General features: G+C 42.5%; 2 protein-coding genes across 3 annotated transcripts in view; one reads left to right on the forward strand and one right to left on the reverse strand.

Moving 5' to 3' along the window:
• Positions 1-5810, reverse strand: part of CUL3 (cullin 3) — a 63033-nt gene extending 57223 nt beyond the window's left edge. For both annotated transcript variants that reach the window (XM_086467772.1, XM_086467771.1), the window contains exon 1: positions 5745-5810. In XM_086467772.1, the coding sequence (XP_086323898.1) occupies positions 5745-5810 (66 nt within the window). The remainder of the gene's footprint in view (positions 1-5744) is intronic.
• A 274-nt stretch (positions 5811-6084) lies between these two features.
• The window catches only part of LOC104348866 (guanylate cyclase soluble subunit beta-2-like), a 42887-nt gene continuing 29747 nt past the window's right edge, over positions 6085-19224 (forward strand). The window contains exons 1-2 of the mRNA XM_086468587.1: positions 6085-6105; positions 6311-6721. Coding sequence (XP_086324713.1) covers positions 6085-6105; positions 6311-6721 — 432 coding nt within the window. The remainder of the gene's footprint in view (positions 6106-6310; positions 6722-19224) is intronic.

Genomic DNA, 19224 nt, shown 5'->3' on the forward strand with positions numbered 1-19224 from the left:
CAGGCAAAATCCATAAACAGCACTACTCTTTCCAATGCCATAGAGAGGCACTTACCCAAAACTCAGATCAACGGGAATGATTGCTCAGTACTTAAAACCCAACTAACAAGGAAAAACAAGAAAATTTGCAACTGAAACCTGAACATCTACAGAACTCAGGAATTCTAATGAGATTAGGTTAGACCACACCTAAAAGATAATACGTACTGTGTGTTAAAAAAACCCCAAACAAACAAAACCACACCAACAACCACTCAAAGCCTACCCTGGAATTAGTGTCATCTCTTAAAAATGCTAAATGTAGTATTAGGGCATTCAGTCTGCTCACAGCATTTCATTAAAAAATATAATCTGTGAAAATTGGAAGGCCTTCATAAGATTAACTGTCCCGTAAACAGCAAGTATTTCTGTATTTTTCTGTAATTTACACTAAAACAAAACCTTTTTCCGCTACGACAAACAGTGTTATAGTTTTTTTGTCCGTTTTATTTCTAGGCTTTACACTAGTAAAGCCTAGACATTTTATTTGTGAACATTAACTTATTACTCCTGTATACACTATACGAGTTAATAGCTGAGATGCTCTTATAAATATGTTTGAGAATATAACTAGGTGGTCTTCCAGCACTCAGTGGGTTTACACTATTTTAATCAGAGCTGAAAAAGCCTGCAGTGAACTATCCTCCAATTCTATTCTTATTCCATCCTCCATGGCTCTCCATTCCCTCCCCAATACAGCAGGCAAACTCTAAGGGTTCTAAGTCAAAGCAGAAGCACACGTATTGCTTACATAACCCGAACACTCACAAGTTTAACCACAGTTCCATGTGTTTTCTATGGTCTATCTGCTCTAAGATGCTTAAGTAAGACACAAAATTTACATCAACTTCTTGAAGTGATAGATCTATGCATTATAGGTCGAAGCATAAATTTACCAAACCTCATCTCAACTTGTATCATCAATTCCCCAAGATTCAAAACAAGTCACAGAAGCAGTCAGCATCCCCTGAGGAGAGGAGAGAAAAAAAAAAAAAAAAAAAAGGCAAAAAAGAGCCTGCTGCCTACACAAAGCCTGAAACAAGTGGCTGTTAGAGCTGAGGAAAAAGGAGCAGGGGAAATGAAAATAAGAGTCTTAATAGTGTCTAATGGAAGAGTTGAAGCCATTTACTTCTAAGTTTACAGAACTTTCTTTGAGGAAGAAGTTAACATCAATTGATAAACAGTGTTCAAAGGAACAAAAGGCTGTCTGCCTTTTTGCAGAAGTCCAGATGAAATGAGAATTTTCTTGGGCACAAGTATTTCAAATAAAATGAACCAGTGCAGCTTATATATATATACACTTGAAAGACTCATTCTATCACAAGTGCATATGTAGGATCTCTTTAAATGCTTTCCAGAATTCATAATGTAACCATATAACACTGATCCACCGGAAGAGTTCTGAGAACTGGCAAAATACTATTTTGTAGCATTGCTCTAGAGAGGAAAGATAGCTCTGCAGGGAATGAAAATGATTAAAAGCACTCAAAAAAAAACCCCACACCCCACAACCCCAGCTATAAAGATCAAACCAAATAACCTACATCAGGTCACACTGGTTTCCAGAAAGATTTGTCCAACCAATTTTATGGTGACAACTGACATACTGCATTGAGAGAAGGAGTCGTCATTGCAAAAAAGTTCATTTAACACAGCTTAACACTACTCATACAAATTTTGAAAACGAATTCCCAGAATGCCTTCCGAATTCTCACATACCGTTTATTTTGTAAGAAAGGTACATTTTTAACCTTTCACAACTTTTCCATCAAAACACATTTAAAGCTACCATTTCTCACTAGCTAAACAGTCACACCAAAACAGCTCAAATACACTTGCAGGAAACATAATTTACACAAGCTAGATCCCTGTTATAGACAACACACGTTTCCAGAAGTTTTAAGTGCAAATCGAGCATTATTTGGCACCACTTTTCACAGATCAACCAAATAATCTTAAAATTAGATTTGCTGCAAGCTTGTTTGGGAGCTTTTAAACCATTCCTTTAGCCAGCAGTAACAGGCTCACTGAAAGTCAAGCAACAAGAGCCAATCTGAGACCCTGAGAGTACTTTAAACTAAACCAGGGAACCGAAGAAAACAACCCCCTACACTTCCCCAAAACAGGTGCAACCAATTCATGTGTTGCAGAAGTATCAAGCCTGCATTTTGACATAATGCATACACTGCGTATTCAGCAAAAATACTACTGCACTCCTCCAAATTAAAAAAAAAACAAAACAAATTACAAACTATATGCAACTTACATTACTGACAATTTCAGAAATTATTTTAATTAATTTTACTGTCCACCACAACATATCCCTATTTGTTGTAATGTGTATGACTTTGAAACAACAAAGTGTGAAGATTGCTTAAAAAACCCCAACAATCTACACTCACTCAAAAGCCCTGTTACACTACTGCAACTCTCGCATTAACTCTAACCCTACTCAGAGTGCCACCTGGATAGACCTTACACAAATACAGAACAGCTCTGCATTACGAAGGTGTTACAAGTACCATAAGCAGTTATTGAAAGCACAATGGAAGCCTTCCACACTGGTACATAAGGTTACTTAACGGCACAAGCTTAATCTCATCAGTTTGCTCTACCAAATATACAATAAACTTTTATAAACATTTATTTCTATTATTCTTTCTAGGTTTTAAAAAAATGCCCAAGTCTGAAAACTTAAAAAAGAATGCATCCTCACCTGGACTACCTCTGATGCAAAGATTATCACTGTCTTTAAGGCAGGCACACAAAAAAAAGCAATAAACTACTTTTTAGTAAGTTAGTTTTAAAATTAGGAAAAGAAATGCACTTTTCCTATTGTGAACAGAAAAATCAGTTAAACATATAGAAAACTATTTTTCTCAACTACTTTTGATTACCCTGCAACCCACTCAGCAAAACAGTACGGCACGTACTTGAAGTCATTGCCCTTGATGTAGAAAAAGCACACCAGAGCACATACAAGGAGCTAGCAAATATTAATGGACACTTGAGATGACAGATATTCTGCCACCAACTACAAGAAATAATAAAGAAGAAATCTAGACTAAAACTAATTCCAAAACATTAAGATCTCTACGTACAACACTGGTGGCTTTCAAATGTTCCAGTCAATTTCTACTCAATTTCTAGTAAGAAGGAAAAAGAAAACTTTGGAGTAGTAATATTTTGCAAATTACTATTTCTCCGTTCCTTTAGCTACTGTAAAATATAACACTAACAGAAGTATCAAAAATACTGTGAAAAAAATATTAAAAAGAGACAGAACCCAGATGGAGGGAGTTACCACAATATTGCTGTGTTCCAGAAACCTTACCTCTCCAATTCGGCTACTTCTAGTTTAATATAATAGTAAATACTGACCTCCATGCAAGAAGCAAACTAATTTAAAACAGGTGGACCTGCTGAGCAGAGATGATCAATAAGAACACAAATCAAAGCAGCCTACAAAGTCACCTCTGGAAGCACTCTTAATTCAGAGCTGAATAGCAGAACCACCAGATTTGAGATAAAACGAGTGAAGATCAGTAGCTGAAGAAAGAATAGTACACTTTCTAAATATAGACTCTATCCCACACACAAATGCAACCTCATTGACATGAATAATCCCACTGCAGTCACTGGCACTATTCGCAGGACCAAAGCTATACAACCACTCAGGCCTCCACAAAATTTGCGTTAAGATTTTTACGTGAACTACGGCTACTGCCTTCTGCAATTATGAGACAGAAACCCCTCCAAGTCTCTCAACCAAGCACACGCTTCTGTTCTATAAACACTTAATCAACAGCAGTGTCAACAAAATGTCTTAGAAAATAAAATCTGTTGAAGGGAATACCTAAAAAATTGTGGTCAATAGATGTCACCACACATTTAAGATCTGTAGGTCTTGATGCCTATTTACTTTCTGAATTATTTTAGGGCAAAGATAGTGTGTTTTGTTTATTTTTAAACTTTTAACCTAGACATTCTTTAAGCAATTGAAAAGACAGACAATGCTAGAGAAAACAGTTTCAGAAGAAAAAAACCCTGATGACAATGTTTAACTTTATGTAGGAGCAGGACTCTGTAGAAGCATTCTTTACCCTCCAAACTAATTTCATATGCTCATTTACAGAAGTGGTGAAAAAAGTAAAACACAAGCTAAAGTTCACCCCATTGTTAAGTCTGCCTTTGTTGGCTAACCCCTATCTACATATTCATGGTTGGAATACACGAATCTGTTTATGAAACTAAAAGACTGCTATATTTTTGGTGCAGTTTGTCATAAAATATACATATTGCTTTTGTCGTGGTTTATTTTTGTACAAGTTTTCCTACTACTTGTTAGTAAAGCCCTAGCCATATTGCAGTAAGTCTTTTTCTTTATTCCTATAATCCAACACATCCTAACAAAATTGACATTCAAAACGGCTGTTTAAAGAAATAAATGCAATTTGGAGATCAAAAACCTTTCACCAGCTAAAATTCATAATTTCATAGCCCATTTTTTTCTTGTAACTTTTACCACCGAATGCTCAAAAGTATAGGAAGCAGTAAGAGGAAAAGAGTATAAACCAGTTGCTATGATTAAGCCAGCTGCTGAGAATATAAAGAATTCTCTAATTTCATCAGCGAGAGCTTTGATGAAGCAAATATATTGATATGTTCCTTGCCAGTGACATAAGATAAAACAGGTACATCCAGTTTCTCCATAAAGGCATGGCATATTAGTTCTTCACTACTGCCTACTGGGATCAGACGTAGCACCAAGAAGTTAACGCTAAACCTTAAAAGCCAATGACTCAACTAAGTATCTTCTTTTTAACATATACACCAATGAACACATACACACTTCCTGGCCATCCTCAGTCAGACTGAAGCTTTTCTACTTCTCTCATTCCTCATAATATTGTAGTTGTTATTCTCTTGTAAGCTTTAATTGAACCAACTGTCAAAACACAGCAAGCTTTATGCCACTATAAATTAATAATCTGGTTCATTCTCCTCTGTAACTCAAAGGGATAGCATTGCTCATGGTTCTGCTGAACATGGATGAAAGTTACCTATGCCTAGATGTTTATAGTAACATCTTCTGAAGAGCTGGCATTGTGCCACCTAAATCTTATAATCATACGACTTGCAGCCTTTGTAACAGCACGGAGAATGAAATAAATTCACCAAGAAGAAACTCTCCAGAACACACAAATAAATACATACCACCCCTCCCCGCCTTCCGGGGTTAACTAATTTTGTTGATGTACGCATATAACCTTCGACTCCTACTTTGAGGCCTTTACCTTGAAAACAAAGAAACCAGACAAACCCACCACCCCCCCGCCAATGCCGTATGCGTATTTTCGTAATTGATTTGCTTGACTGATGAGAGAGACGATAATCGCGAGGACCTGTTCCTCCACCTCCCACTCGCCGTGCGGCAGGTACCACCGCTCCCCCGAGACGCGGCTCCCGCGCGTCCCGGCCCGGCCCCCGCAACTCGCACGGGGGGGTGCCCCAGGCCGCCGGCCGGCTGACAGCTCGGCCCGCGCCGCTCGCCCTGCCGCCCCCTCCGAGGCCCTAGGCCGGCCCGGCCCGCGGCCCCGCACACACGGCGCGGCTGACAGGGCGGCGAGGCCGCAGGGCCTGCGGGCAGGCGGCAGGCCGGGGCCTGGCGCGGCCGCTCGGCCCAGCCTAGGCCCGGTACTCACAGGGAAGGCTCGGATCCGCATCTTGGTGTCCTTCCGGCTGCCCGTCCCCTTGCTCAGGTTCGACATCTTCGGGCCCGGCGGCGGCGGCGCCTCCCGTCCGGAGGGGCGCCGGGGGACGCGCGCGGGGCGGCAGACCCCTAGAGCGGGGCCGGGGGCCGGGTGGGGGAGGCCGCTGGCGACCTTCACTCCGGGCTGCGGCCCCCGAGGCTGCGCGGAGGGCGGGAGGGCCGGGCCGAACCGAGTGGGGGAGCGGTGGGGGAAGCGGCGGCGAGGGGCGAGGCGGCGGCGCAGGCCCCTCGTTCCGGCGGCGGCGCTTCCTTCACCCTCCTCCTCCGCCGCGATGGCGGACAAACATCGCTCAGTGCGCAGGGCCGAGCGCCCCCCCCTTCCTCTCCCTTCCCTTCCCACCGCTCAGCCAGCGAGAGACAGATCCGGCCTCGGCGGCGGGCGGGGGCGGCGGCGGCGGGAGGGCCGCGGGGCGGAGCGCCACGTGCGGGGGGTGAGGGCGGGGGGGTGGGGGACGGACCTCGGAACTCTCGCGAGGCTTCCGCCGCTCTCCGAGACAGACGGCGGGCTCCTCTGCGGCGGGCGGGGCCGGGCGGCTCCGAGCTGTCACCGGCGCGGCGGGTGGAGAGGGCGCGCGGGAGGAGGGGGCGCCGCTGATTGGCGGAGAGCGACGGCGCGGGGAGGCGGGGCGGGGCGAGGCGAGGCGAGGCGAGGCGAAGCCGCGCGGGAGGCAAGGTCCCGTCGGGGGCGGCGGGGCGGGCCCCTTGTGCGGGGCATGGCTGGTTTTATTTGGGGTCTTCCCGGTGAAGTATCCCGCCCTGCCGGTGCCCCGCGTCCTGGGCTTGCGGCAGGCGTCTCCTCAGGGTTCAAGCGCAGGTTCTGGCACCCACACGGGGAAGCGGGAGCGGGCCTCGGAGCACCGAGCATGGCGCGGCCTGTGGAACGCGGGGCACCGCCCTGGCCCCAGACGGGTAGCAGCGACCCCGTGTTTTGGCTACCTGGTGTTAACCTTGCTATGCACAGCAAAAAAAAGGAAAGGCCGATTATTCCTTTTCCTATTCCTCACCCTTTGAAGTCTCCCAGACGTCAATGCTACCTCTCTGAATCATGGCACCGGTAGGCGTATCCCTCCGTGGAAGCTCGCAGAACAGCGTGATGCAAGGCAGTTTTATTTATTTATGTTTTGTGTTTCCGTCGCACTGCGTGCCTGAGAAATGAGGGTGCCACCTGAGGCAACGCTTATGTGAGCCCAGAGTTAAATAAAGGTCATTCAGGAAAGGGCAGTTGCTGTAAAAGGGAGGAGTGTTCTGAAAATGTCAGATTCTGTAAGTTAGTGGCAGCGTAGTACCTCTGAAAGTTAGGCTGGTCAGCCAGAAAAAATCTAGGTCCCGGTTGCCGAGGGACTAACTGAAAAGTTAGTGGATGAAATTGAAATCTGGGTCAAAACACGCCTTGCTCAAGATCTGCCGGAGGAAGTACATGGCATAGCGCGGAAGAGAATTTCTTTTAAGTGACTTTTAAACTAGACTCTCAATACCAGGGCATCTTGTGATGTACATTTTGCATCCAGCGCCACTCACTGCTATCATTACCCTTTTCCGACAGGTGCCTCTATGCCCTCAGAGCACAGAAGCACCATTACGTTCTCTGAGCTAATTTACCTTCTGTAAGAGTAATTTCACCATTTTTGTCTCTTTGAGTTTGTTACAACCACTTCCCATTGGGACTATGCATGTTCATATATGACGTATTTTTAAATCCCCTGGTCAGAATTAAGTATACATTCCTAGAGAAGATGTTATATAACAGCAACACAATAAACAATGATTGCAACATGACTATGCAATATGAACCAGTCCTTTTCAAAATTACAGGATAGTCAAAACGCAGATGAAACAAAGATGAAAAGGGAAGGACTGCCATTTGTTAATATGAAGAATATGGCTTCCACATTGCTTCAATATAATTTCAATTTTATTTCTCCTTCTGAGTACTTTCTTTGCCAAATGCGGATAACCTCTTATGTTAATAGCTTTTTTTTTTTCCATTCCGTGACAATTAAGTCATTTGAAAAGGTTCAGTTTTGACTCTTGCAAACACAGTTTGCAAAACTAAAGTGAAAAGTAAATTTTACTGAAACACACATTTTTCATTTTTAAAATGTTACAAGACTGTCTTTCAAGAAATGTAGTACTGTTTTCAAAAACCAAAACTTTCCCCACAAACTGTTTTTGAGGAACAAGCATTTCTTCTTTCAAGAAAAAAGGAAAAGAACAACTTTTACTGTATCTGTTACTGCAGATTGCTCTAGATTAACTTCTCTAATTCCCACTTCTGTGCTTCCTCTGATACTGGCCTTATGCTTATGGCAGCCCTGGACCACCAGCCTCTTGCCTTCTCTTCATCTAAATTGCTACTAATGTGCATTTTTATCTAAAAGTTGGAAAAGTGCTGACTCGCCCTTACACACTGTTCAGTTCAGCACAGTATGCTCAACAAAAAATAAAATTACTCTGCTACCAAGTGATATCAATTCTCATGTCAAGTAGCTTTATTTTACTCTGTGAGCTTATAGCTACAACACACTAGCGTTAAGTATATTGGTAGTTCCAACTTTATTTCTAAAAGCTGAATTTGTAGTCTGAGCCTTCTTTTAGTGCAGATTTATGACCCAGTGGGGATATCTGCTCTATAGAAATTCACCCGTAGCTCCTCCCTTCGTGCCTGAGGTCTGTTCTGTGACTGTCCAAGGTGAAGACAACTATTTTTTTTAGCGTAAATTTTCTGTTTCCATACATAATGTACAAAATGAAGTTTCACTAAAAATTAACCTTTGAGCTTACACAAAGAACTAATGCAGAGGTTTGTTAGGTGCTTATAATGTTAATTCTAGGTGAGTTGAAGACAGGCCAGTGGAGAAGGACAGATTAGCATAGGAAGAGTTAGCCGCCCCATCGCTTAACTGAGTCACCTCAGCTATCTCACGTACATATCTTACATATTTTCTGTTAGTCTGGCAGTTCAGTAACAGTTCTTGTGCAAAAGAATGGTCCCCCTTGTTGGGAAGTTCACATCTGTGTGTTGTAGCAACCTTAAACGCATCTTACTCCAACCACAACAACACGTGGAGGTTTGAAGGCCCCTGAAACAATTTACACTGCGCAGGGAATTGCTCAGCATTATCCAAAGCGGTAATTTACTGGTTTTTTTTTCTTTTTTCTGAGGTCATGTCAGTCCTCTGACTTTAGATATTGATCGTATCACTAAATAATAGGGGAAATTGTTCAGGTGCCTGCTAATCCATACAGAGTATTTCCACCTGAATGGCATGTCGCCATCTTTCTGTCAGCACAAGAAGGATGATGCTTTTTATTGATGTGTATCCTGAAGGTAGCAGCAAATCTTCGATTATTTAACCACTGGTTTTGTAATCTTATTTAGCACTTACCTTAGTCATGAAGGGCGGCAGAAATTTTAGAATAATGTGAAGAGGACATTACCTTAGAATCATTCTAAATTTTCATTTTTATGATCAGGCCTTTAAAAGCAGAACATGGTTCCTGTTTAACTTACAGAAAAATATTCTCTATATACCTACAAGAATACAATTTCTTTATTTCAAGTGGTGACTTTTTCCTTGGTAAGGCTTGATTGTGCTTCTCCAAAGCCAGGAACCAGGACTTTTTTTTTTTGGAAAGTAAACACTGCTTCCAAGGAGTTGTACATGCATACTTTCAGGTCTTCCTTACATATTCCCTCACCCCTGCAACCATCATTTTGATGAGATTTGACATTGAAATGCACAAGCATAAAGAAAAAAAAGTATTTCTATCACAGCAGGAAACAGAGTGACCGCAAACTGGTCCGTAGAGAGCCTAAATGCCTGACTGCAAACACAGGGGTTAGCATTTCAGGGCTTGACCTCACTGTAAGGTCCCACTGCAGAAAAAAAGAAACAAAACAGTATTTGCATGTTGTGGTGGGAAAACTGGTGAATTCTCTCCATTTAAAGCCCAGAATCAGAGGAGGGGCTTTTTTTTTTGCTTTTTTTTTTTTTTTTTTTTGGTAAATGCCTGCATCACTTTGCATGTGCTGGTTTCTTTCTGATTTGCATGAAGGATGTGTGTGACACAGGAACCGTATGTATAAGACAGTTCCTTCACCTTCCCATGTCACTATTTTGGGAGATGCAGTGAACAAATCATTCTTTTCATCACAATTTCTACAACATGAGGAAAAAGCGTGTATTTTTGGTAATAACTAACACAGAGATATGCGCCAGCAAAACAAGCATCCAATGAATGAACCACAGTGTGTTTTTGAATACATCATATTGAGGATTCTGCCAAAAGTGGAATTGTACTCCAAATCACTGGAAGAACAACAAAGCTCAGGACAACCAGATAAATGTATGCTTAATCCCTCCCCTGAAAATCAAAACAATAACTGACTGATTTGTGTACAAGGTGCATAGATTACAATAGGTACAGGGACAATAGGGTCCTGTAAAAACATGATAACTATTCAGAAACATGATTTACTAGGGCACTAGTACATTTACCTTCAAAGAAACAACAATTTCAAGGCATACTGTTTCACGTAACTTCTATCCACTTTGAGACTTTTTCTTTTCTTTCCTTCATGTCCTGGATGAAGAAAAAGCTTGTTTTTATCTTCCTCCATCACTGCTTCAGAGGACTTTAGGGAGAGGTGTAATTCAACAAAATAAAGCTACCAGCATATCAGGTAGATCTGTAATTTTGGAGGGTTTTTTCTCTCCTTTCTTCCTTCTACAGAAATAATGTAAATACTATTTTATTTTCTTTAAAAAGGAGCACAGTTGCAATTTATTTTTTGTTTGTTTTGGGGTTTTTTTTGACATGAAGGCAGTGGGGGTGGCTGAGAGGTCTGGGGGATATAGTGAAAGGCTGCAAAGTGGCAAGGCAAGAAGGAAAACAAGCAGCAAAAAGTTATTTGCTTGTTCCCTTATGGAAACTCGTTGCTTAGAACATTTGGCTGGGCTGTGTCTAAATTTAATTTCTGTTGCATTTAGATGCCACCACAAATAGAGTAAATGCTAAAATACGACAGTCCAAACAGCTCAACAGTTTCAAAATTGAAACAGACTAAAGTACTTTCAAATGTTCTCGCAAGCAGGAAGAAAAAGAGATGTTGAGGTACTACCTCAACCCTATTTTCTCTATTTCTGACCTGACTTAACAGACAAAACCCTTGCTGCTGGGCACAGCTTACGCCATGCTCTCCCTTGCACCTCTGTGTATCACTTTCTGTCCCATCAGCCAACCCAACAGCAGACTCCACCACCACTGTGTTGCACAAGATCTGACCCAGCGCCAGCGGACTCCGGGTGGACTGTTTACAGGCAGCATGCTGAGGACTGGCAGGAGAGATGGTGAGGTTGCTGTAATGAGCGCATCATGTAGTGGCACATTTTAAAAACAGGTCTAACCAGACAATGCACATAATAACCAAAATTAATGCTGTCCAACGAGCACTGGCTTCCCTTTCAGTACCTGACCCACTTCAAGATTGTTGGGCTAATATGTGAAATAATAATGAAGTCCTTAACAGACTAAGTCAAGTCTCAGTTCAAGTGCAAACTCACAGCTCTAATGCATGCCTTTGACAGTCATCTTGCACAATATGATTGCAAAATACACCAGCAAACTGATGGCCTGTAATTCACCAGCACTGCAGCTTCTCTTATGGCAGCAATTGCTGTTCCTACTGTGCCATCGACTTCTTTCACACCCTGCTTTGATGTCTATCAAACAAGGACTACAGCAGTACAGTGTAACTGGGTAAATGCCTGTGTCCGCGCTACATTGCTACTGCTAGAACAGGGAATGCTATCGCATTGAGAAAAGGCAGACTCTTATGTTACAGCCCTGTTTTCTAACTGTGAGACCGCTGCCTCACTGTCAAGTGGAGAGTTTTTACAGGCTTTCAGTAGTGTGACAGGAGATTTGGTCAGAGTAAATCTTTTGTGCAACACTCACATTACAAAAAAAATTCATGCTACAGCAGTTGCAACCAACAGTGAAAGCTGCAATGGTGTGGTTAAACAAATGGTTCAGGTTCAGAAATTTTTCCTACAGCATCACAACAATCTGCTCTTAAAGGCAAACAAGGGTGTACATAATGTGTCAGAAGACGGCCTGAAAGAGCCAGTTGCTTCAAAACACTAAAGGCAAATTTTCAGGAAAAAAAAAAAGTTAAAAGTTTCTGTTACAAACCATGGAAGAAAATATGGTGCACAAACACAAGTGAAAGTTAAAAGGTTGCGCCAGTACCATCACACTACACAAAAACCTACCAAAAGGTTAGGGATGACCTGATCTTGGTGTATAAAGCACCCAGCTGGGAAAGTGGTTTCTGAGAGTACTGCCATTTAAATCAAGTAGGAAAAGACAGCTCCACAAAATGATTGGAAAGTGAAGCAAGATCAAAACCAATGCAACACCATTATTCCATAAAACTAGTTACAGATACGACAGATCTTTCATTATTCAGCCTGTCAAATGAACCTCAGTAACTTGCTAAATACCAAGTCAGAGTCCAAATGGGGTGAGTTTTGTCAGAACTAGCTAATTGCACTTTCTCCCAAAAGCAGAAGCTCTGGATTTACTGAGGCACTCACTGCAATGGTGATACCATCAGCAGCTCTTGGCACCATATGCAGATGCAGGTGGGTAATGTAGCTATTTGGTAGCATTCACCCACCACTTTGCTGTGGCACACACGATGCTAGTGGAGAATGTGCTCTGAGATGGTTGGCAAATTTTTATTCTTATGAAATCTAGTTTCTTAGTACCAATTCAGTTTCTTTGGCACTGGAGGAAGTTGCTTTGAAAGTTGAGGGGGAAACACATTTCAAAGTTTTCACGGTTAAACTCACCAGAGATTAATTTATTTGTGGTTGTTACAGACTTTCGTGCCTCAGCTATTTTGAGGTTTCCTGTCAGTGATAGAGAATTGGTCACCTTGAATACTTAAAATGCCTGTACATTTGTGTCCTTTTCACATATAGATAAAAACTCTGGTTTTCCCATGTGGGAATTTCCTCTTACTAATATATATGCATTGTTTTAAAATTTACTTCTGCACAGGAGAATTCTCTAGCCCGCTGTAGTTCACATACTTTCCGGGTCCTTTACACTGCCATAGAAAGCCTTGGGCAGCAAAGTGACTAATCTTCAGTCTGAGGTATTTACTGTAGAAACAGCTGTGCCAGTTTAAGATGTGACTGACATCCAGATGTTTGTCATTGCTCCGCAGCAGCTGTACAGTCAGCCCTATTGCATAGTGGAGAAGACTGAGTAAAAAAATCGGTGTTTAAATTCCAGTGGAGAGTCAGATGGGTAAACTCACATCACTCCTACCAACACTTAATAACCTGCTGCCTTTGCACTGAAACACGAGGAGTGCCCAGATGATTTATTCTGACATCTGAGCTGTACCAGGAAGAGGGTAATTTCCAGTTTACGGGTGGGAATGGATGTCTTCAAGTGCCACAAAGCCATTTCTACAATGACAGCGTGACTGTAGCCTCAGAAAACAGTCATTATTTTAGAGGCTGTCAGTAAACATCCTCTTCCAGACCTGGCTCTGCAGGCAAAAGATGCCAGGCATCTGGAATGGGCATTCCCAGAAATCGGGGCTCTTCCCATAACTCCATAAATTGGAATTGTGCTGGTGTTTTCCTAATCTGCCCAAGACAAAACGTGCTGGTTAGTGCAAGCCTGCCTTTGTCAGCTCTTTGAACTAACCCAGTGGAACTTGCCTGAAGCAGAGTAGCGTGCATTTATCCCCGTGGATACACCTTTTTGGTGTTGTGCCGGTGGTGGCTCCTGGCTGTGGTGAAACTGCAGAACTGGAGGTAGAGGGAGCAAGACTATCAGCAAAGGTGTTTGCAAAGTGGTAATGGCACATGACCACCAAGCAGTTAAGCACGTTGCATAGTACAACTGTCTGTCTCTTTAGTTGTATGTAAAAATGTGAAACACCCATGAAAAACACAGCTGTCCTTCAGCTGCTAAACAGCTCTCAACTCACAAGACTGAGTTCAATGCAAAAAGTGACCTTTTAACAGATTTTATACCATGACAATAAATTCAAGATGCCTCTATAAACCATAACATTATTGCTATTATCTTTACTACACTGTTATCTAGAGCCAACAAACAGTACTCATATCCAGCACCAGACAAGCACAAAAAGACAGTCAGTCTTCTACAAAATGGCTCACAAACGATGTGGGTAAGGCAGGTTATGGGGAAGGCGTGTCGGGAAGGAAGGTGTGTTTTCAGGAATCGGATTATGGTTCTTGGACTTTCAGTCTGAAAGGAGGCCTAAAGCAAATGAGAAAAAAAATACAAAAATCACATACTAGATATCTTGAACCTGCTGTGGACATGCATGAGATGACCTACGTATGCATGTCTCTCATGCAGAGAGTCACAGAATCACAGAATGTCAGGTGTTGGAAGGGACCTTGAAAGATCATCTAGTCCAACCCCCTGCCAGAGCAGGGCCACCTAGAGTAGGTCACACAGGAACGTGTCCAGGCGGGTTTTGAATGTCTCCAGAGAAGGAGACTCCACACCCTCTCTGGGCAGCCTGTTCCAGTGCTCTGTCACCCTCACAGTGAAAAGATTTTTCCTTATGTTAATGTGGAACTTCCTGTGCTCCAGCTTGCACCCATTGCCCCTTGTCCTGTCATTGGCCATCACCGGGAAGAGCCCGGCTCCATCCTCCTGACACTCGCCCTTTACCTATTTATAAACATTGATGAGGTCACCCCTCAGTCTCCTCCAAGCTAAAGAGACTCAGCTCCCTCAGCCTTTCACCATAAGGGAGATGTTCCACCCCCTTCATCACCTTGGTGGCTCTGCGCTGGACTCCGACAAGCAGTTCCCTGTCCTTCTTGAACTGAGGAGCCCAGAACTGGACACACCATTCCAGATGAGGTCTCAGCAGGGCAGAGTAGATGGGGAGGAGAACCTCTCTGGACCTACTGACCACACCCCTTCTAATCCACCCCAGGATGCCGTTTGCCTTCTTGGCCACAAGTGCACATTGCTGGCTTGGTAAATCAGGCTCACATGCTGAGCCTGGCTTTCTGAACACTCATGACATGGATGCAAGGTAAGGATGAGATTTTGATGCCAATGAGTTATTTGTTTTACCTTCAGGAAACACATAAATAGATAATGTCCTGGTGCGAGAGCATGGTATGTTAATACTTGGTAGCACAGACCCACTCCCATAAAATGGCTACAGTTTCTCAAGACTTTAAAAGACAAAGTGCAGAAAAAACAAGACCATAGTGGATGAAGAGCTACATACACTAGAATAAAAGTCTATGTGCAAGACCATGTTCACAGGATTGGTGTATCAGATGTATGGCAAAATCTTCCTAATATAAATGCAGTATATATTAACAAAAGTTCATTGTTACTGATGTACTTTACACAAGCCTGCTGTGCTGATAAAAAAATAAAGATATTTGAACAAAGTGAGAGCTTTTCCAGGTGGTACTCAGGTTGGCAATCATATTTTAGTGTCTCTTTCTGACCCAAATTCTTTCTAGGGATTGAAATCGGTTGTGGCTAGATCTCAAGGATTATTTGGCTCCAGCTACCTGGCTAGGGGATGTTTTATTAATGTCATTACTCAAATCACTACTTCAATTTAAAATAATGTTAGAGAGTCTGCAGATTCTGCCCATATAGCATAAGTCAAGCAATATTCCTCAGATGAGCTATGTTGTGCATAGCACTCTTGAAAATAATTTTTTATTGCACATACACATGATATTCCTTAAAAGTTTGATACCATTGTGAAGAAAATCTGAATCTGTATAATACTTCTGTTTCAGTATGGAGGGAGAATACTAGTAGTAAACTTAAGACAGGCAATAAAATAATTTCTGGAATGTAATTTTTGTCTTCTGAGTTCAATGGGATCCTTCCATGTCTAGCTGGGAGTGAAGGAATTAAAAAAATCCTGCAAACTGCTTAACTATAATCTCCCTTGCCTACTTTTCTGGTTCTTCTGAGAAGATATGACAACTAGGGATAGGCACGTGCTATCATCAGAAACCAATACCGTTTTTCAACCAATAATATGGATTCGTTTACATGCTTCCTTACTTTCTGTTGGTTTCAGGACTGTAGCACAAAAATAAAAAGGAAGTGAAAATACAAAACAATCACAATCGTCTGGCATTTTCAAAATGATACAATTTCATTTTTTGATCAGTATTACTTAACATTTCCTTCAATTTTACTTTGAAGGTGATTGTCAGGGATATTTCTGATGTCTCCAATATGCAGGACAACTATATGTGTACACATGTATCAGAAACACTTCCCCATGAAAAAGAGTGTTTATCGTTAAAGCTCCAGCCCCTGTTCCCTCAGTCACAGCAAATATTTCCACCGAGTTCAAGAGGTACAGCAGCAGGGCCAGTTCCCTCCCAGGAGGGCTGTCAGAGAAGTCGCAGGATGGCAGCAGCCATGGTCACTGACTCACTGGGAAGCAGCAGGGCTTCCTCTCCTGATAGCCCTTTCCCTTCAGAGTCTTCAGTCCTCACGGCTGAGTGCAAGGGGGCCTGGCACACCCTGAGCAGAGGGGTTCAGCTCCCCTGTCTCTCAGCAGCGGGGTAGCAGAGGAAGGGCCCCTTCTGCCTTCCCACGGCCCCACCAGCAGCAGCCACCTGCAGGGAGAGGCCAGCGTATGCCCGTGCCCCAAGGTATGCCTGTGCCCTGCACTGTCTGCCACTGTCTGCTCTCTAGCAGGTCCGACCAAGACCAGGCTGACCTACAAGCCTGGTAGCCAGGTCTCTGACCTGAGCATTTTTGAGCATGCCAAGAGGCCGATCCAGGCACCAGGTATACACAGGTACTGAGCAGGGTTTCCCTTTTCTTTTTTCCTTTCATTTTCTAGAACATAATCTTTGATCTAGGCACCCAGAGTTCCCCTCAAAAAGGCCAGTGTCCTTTTGTGACCTTGCCATCAAGCCTTGCCATTAAGAAGGCTCTTAATTAACTTGCAAGGGTTTGGGTTCACCCTAGCTAAAGACCTTCAAGAATTCTCCTCAAAGATTTCCAATTTTATTTTAGTTTTTAAATCAAGTAGGCCTCTTAGCAGAACAAGAATTTAACAAATATATGCATTCATGAAAAACACGTGGGATGAATGTTAACTGCAAACCTTGTCTCTAGTATTGGATTGTTCAGGAAAATAAAAGCAATTCTAGGATGGTCCTGAGGTGTTTTAGAGATAACAGAAGCAACGCTTGTGCTATTTTAGCCATTTTATTGTCAAAGTGCTATAACAGTTTAGCAACTCTTAGGCACCAGGCAACAGTTCAGCAAACCTCGGTTAGTTTGCAGTTTTCTTAAAACCAGGAGTGCCAAAGATCTTTTTTCTGCCAAATTAGGTGAAGTCAGACAAATGCAAAGGTGTAAATCCTGTCCTCTTGTGTACTCAGTGCCTCTAGCTGTTCTCAGGACCTGGCAGAGACTGAAGTTGCCTGCTATTAGCAACTAGAAAAAGCATGAGGCAGAATGCCAACTTCTAAATTAAACAAGCAAAAATCCTTTTCTAGTTAAGTTTCAAAGACATATATATTTCTTTCATACCTAGCACTCAGTACATAGGCAAGTTTAAGTGAGCTGCTGGAAAAGTACCAAAGACTCCTGCATACTTACATTGCTAAAAGAAAGACTGCATTTTTGAATGCATCCCAAAGATCTATGAAGACGTCCCTTGCACCGTCTCTGGGCCAGCTGGACTTTTTATTAGGAGTTGGGAATTCAGTTTTGATCAGAGTGGAAGGTCCTAAAGATCATTTCACAAGCCCCATCAATCAGCCCAATGCTGGCCCCGTTGCCATAGGAGAATCACGTCTAAAGAATTTTGCAATTAGTTAAAAGGATGATTAATTTAATTCGGGTGATCTACATTTCATTGTAGATTTTCACTCAGGGAGGGTGGCATGACTTGGGTTTCTTTAATTATTAATTTTTTATTTAATGCTGCTTTCACATTTCAGAACCACCCTGACTTCAAGGACTTAGCCCAGTGAACAGTCAGACGTCTGAAAAAGCCCTTATTCAAATACATCCCTTACCCTTAGTGGCACATTCCAAACACTCCTTCACCATGGGTAAGAGAAGAACACATATATAAAAGAACTTCTGAAAGAGAGAGAAATTATTAAAAGTGACTTGTTTATTGAAGTTTTGTGTACTGTATAGCTGGTACACCATATACAGGAGCTGTGGTGTTACTTCTCACATACACTTGGGTCCCAGTAGATAGACTACTGGGCTGTTTAAAGAGTGACATATGGTGCTTACTGACCAGAAAACATGCCTAGATGCCTATGTGAAGAAATGCTATGATATTCCAGAGTTGCTTTTTAGTATTTGTAGGAAAGCATGCAGAAAGAAGAGAGTAGCATCAAAGTCCAGCTCTGCATACCTTCTGCCCAACTCCTAAAAAACTCACTAGGAAGCCACTATGTTCTGAAGAGGGCTAAACAGCTGAAAAAAACATGTGGTGAAATTGATGCAAATCTTTCCACAGGGAAAATTAATTTTCTAGTCATATGTCTCCAGAGCCCAAACCATTCACAGTCTCTCTTTCTCTTCATGTCCTCTTCACTTCTCCTCTCTTTCCTAGATATTTGCCACCAAAAAAAAATAATCCAAGACAGCCTTCACTGCATACAAATCTACCCTGTACCAACCAATCCTTTATGTAACTCTGCCAAGCTCTTTCCACATGTGTCTGCATCGGCCTATGACATTAGTTTTAGGATTTTACCTTCTGTTTGAAACTCCTCGCACCAACATGTGACTTCCTCCTCCTGTGCACAGCTGCCCCAGCCACCATGGTCTTTGAAACTGCCACAGCGCTGAACACAAACTGGAGCAAGGCAGGAGGCTCTCATTGCTGCAAAGGTGTTACTTGTGCCAGATGTCTTTCTTTACACACACACACATATATACATGTATATATATATTTTTATTCTCAGTAGAGAGTTTTAGTCTCCTTACCAACAATACATAGCTTAAGACCTACCTTCTCATTCATAGCAGCACACATATTACTGACATGTATCTTAAGGAGGCCTTCTAAACTTGAAACTTAAACATTTAATTAAAAATCAATATGCCTTTCAGGCCTACTTGCACATGAAATCCATTGGAGACCAACTGCTGCATGTGACGAGGCAGTGCCAAGCTGGCTGTCAAATGCACACAGTGCTTGATCAGACTCCCTGCTGACAGGAGCTTCATCCAAGGTCTCATTTCTGCAGCCATAAGGAAAAAAGACGTCTACTTTAGGTTGGCAGGAATTTAGCCATTACAGCAGGATTTTCACTCACAGTATTTCCTCCTTGGTATTACGTGATGGATGGAATGCAGAAGATTTTGCT

The sequence above is a fragment of the Leptosomus discolor genome, chromosome 7 (assembly GCF_034619465.1).
Source record: "Leptosomus discolor isolate bLepDis1 chromosome 7, bLepDis1.hap2, whole genome shotgun sequence".
Classification (NCBI taxonomy): Eukaryota; Metazoa; Chordata; class Aves; order Leptosomiformes; family Leptosomidae; genus Leptosomus; species Leptosomus discolor.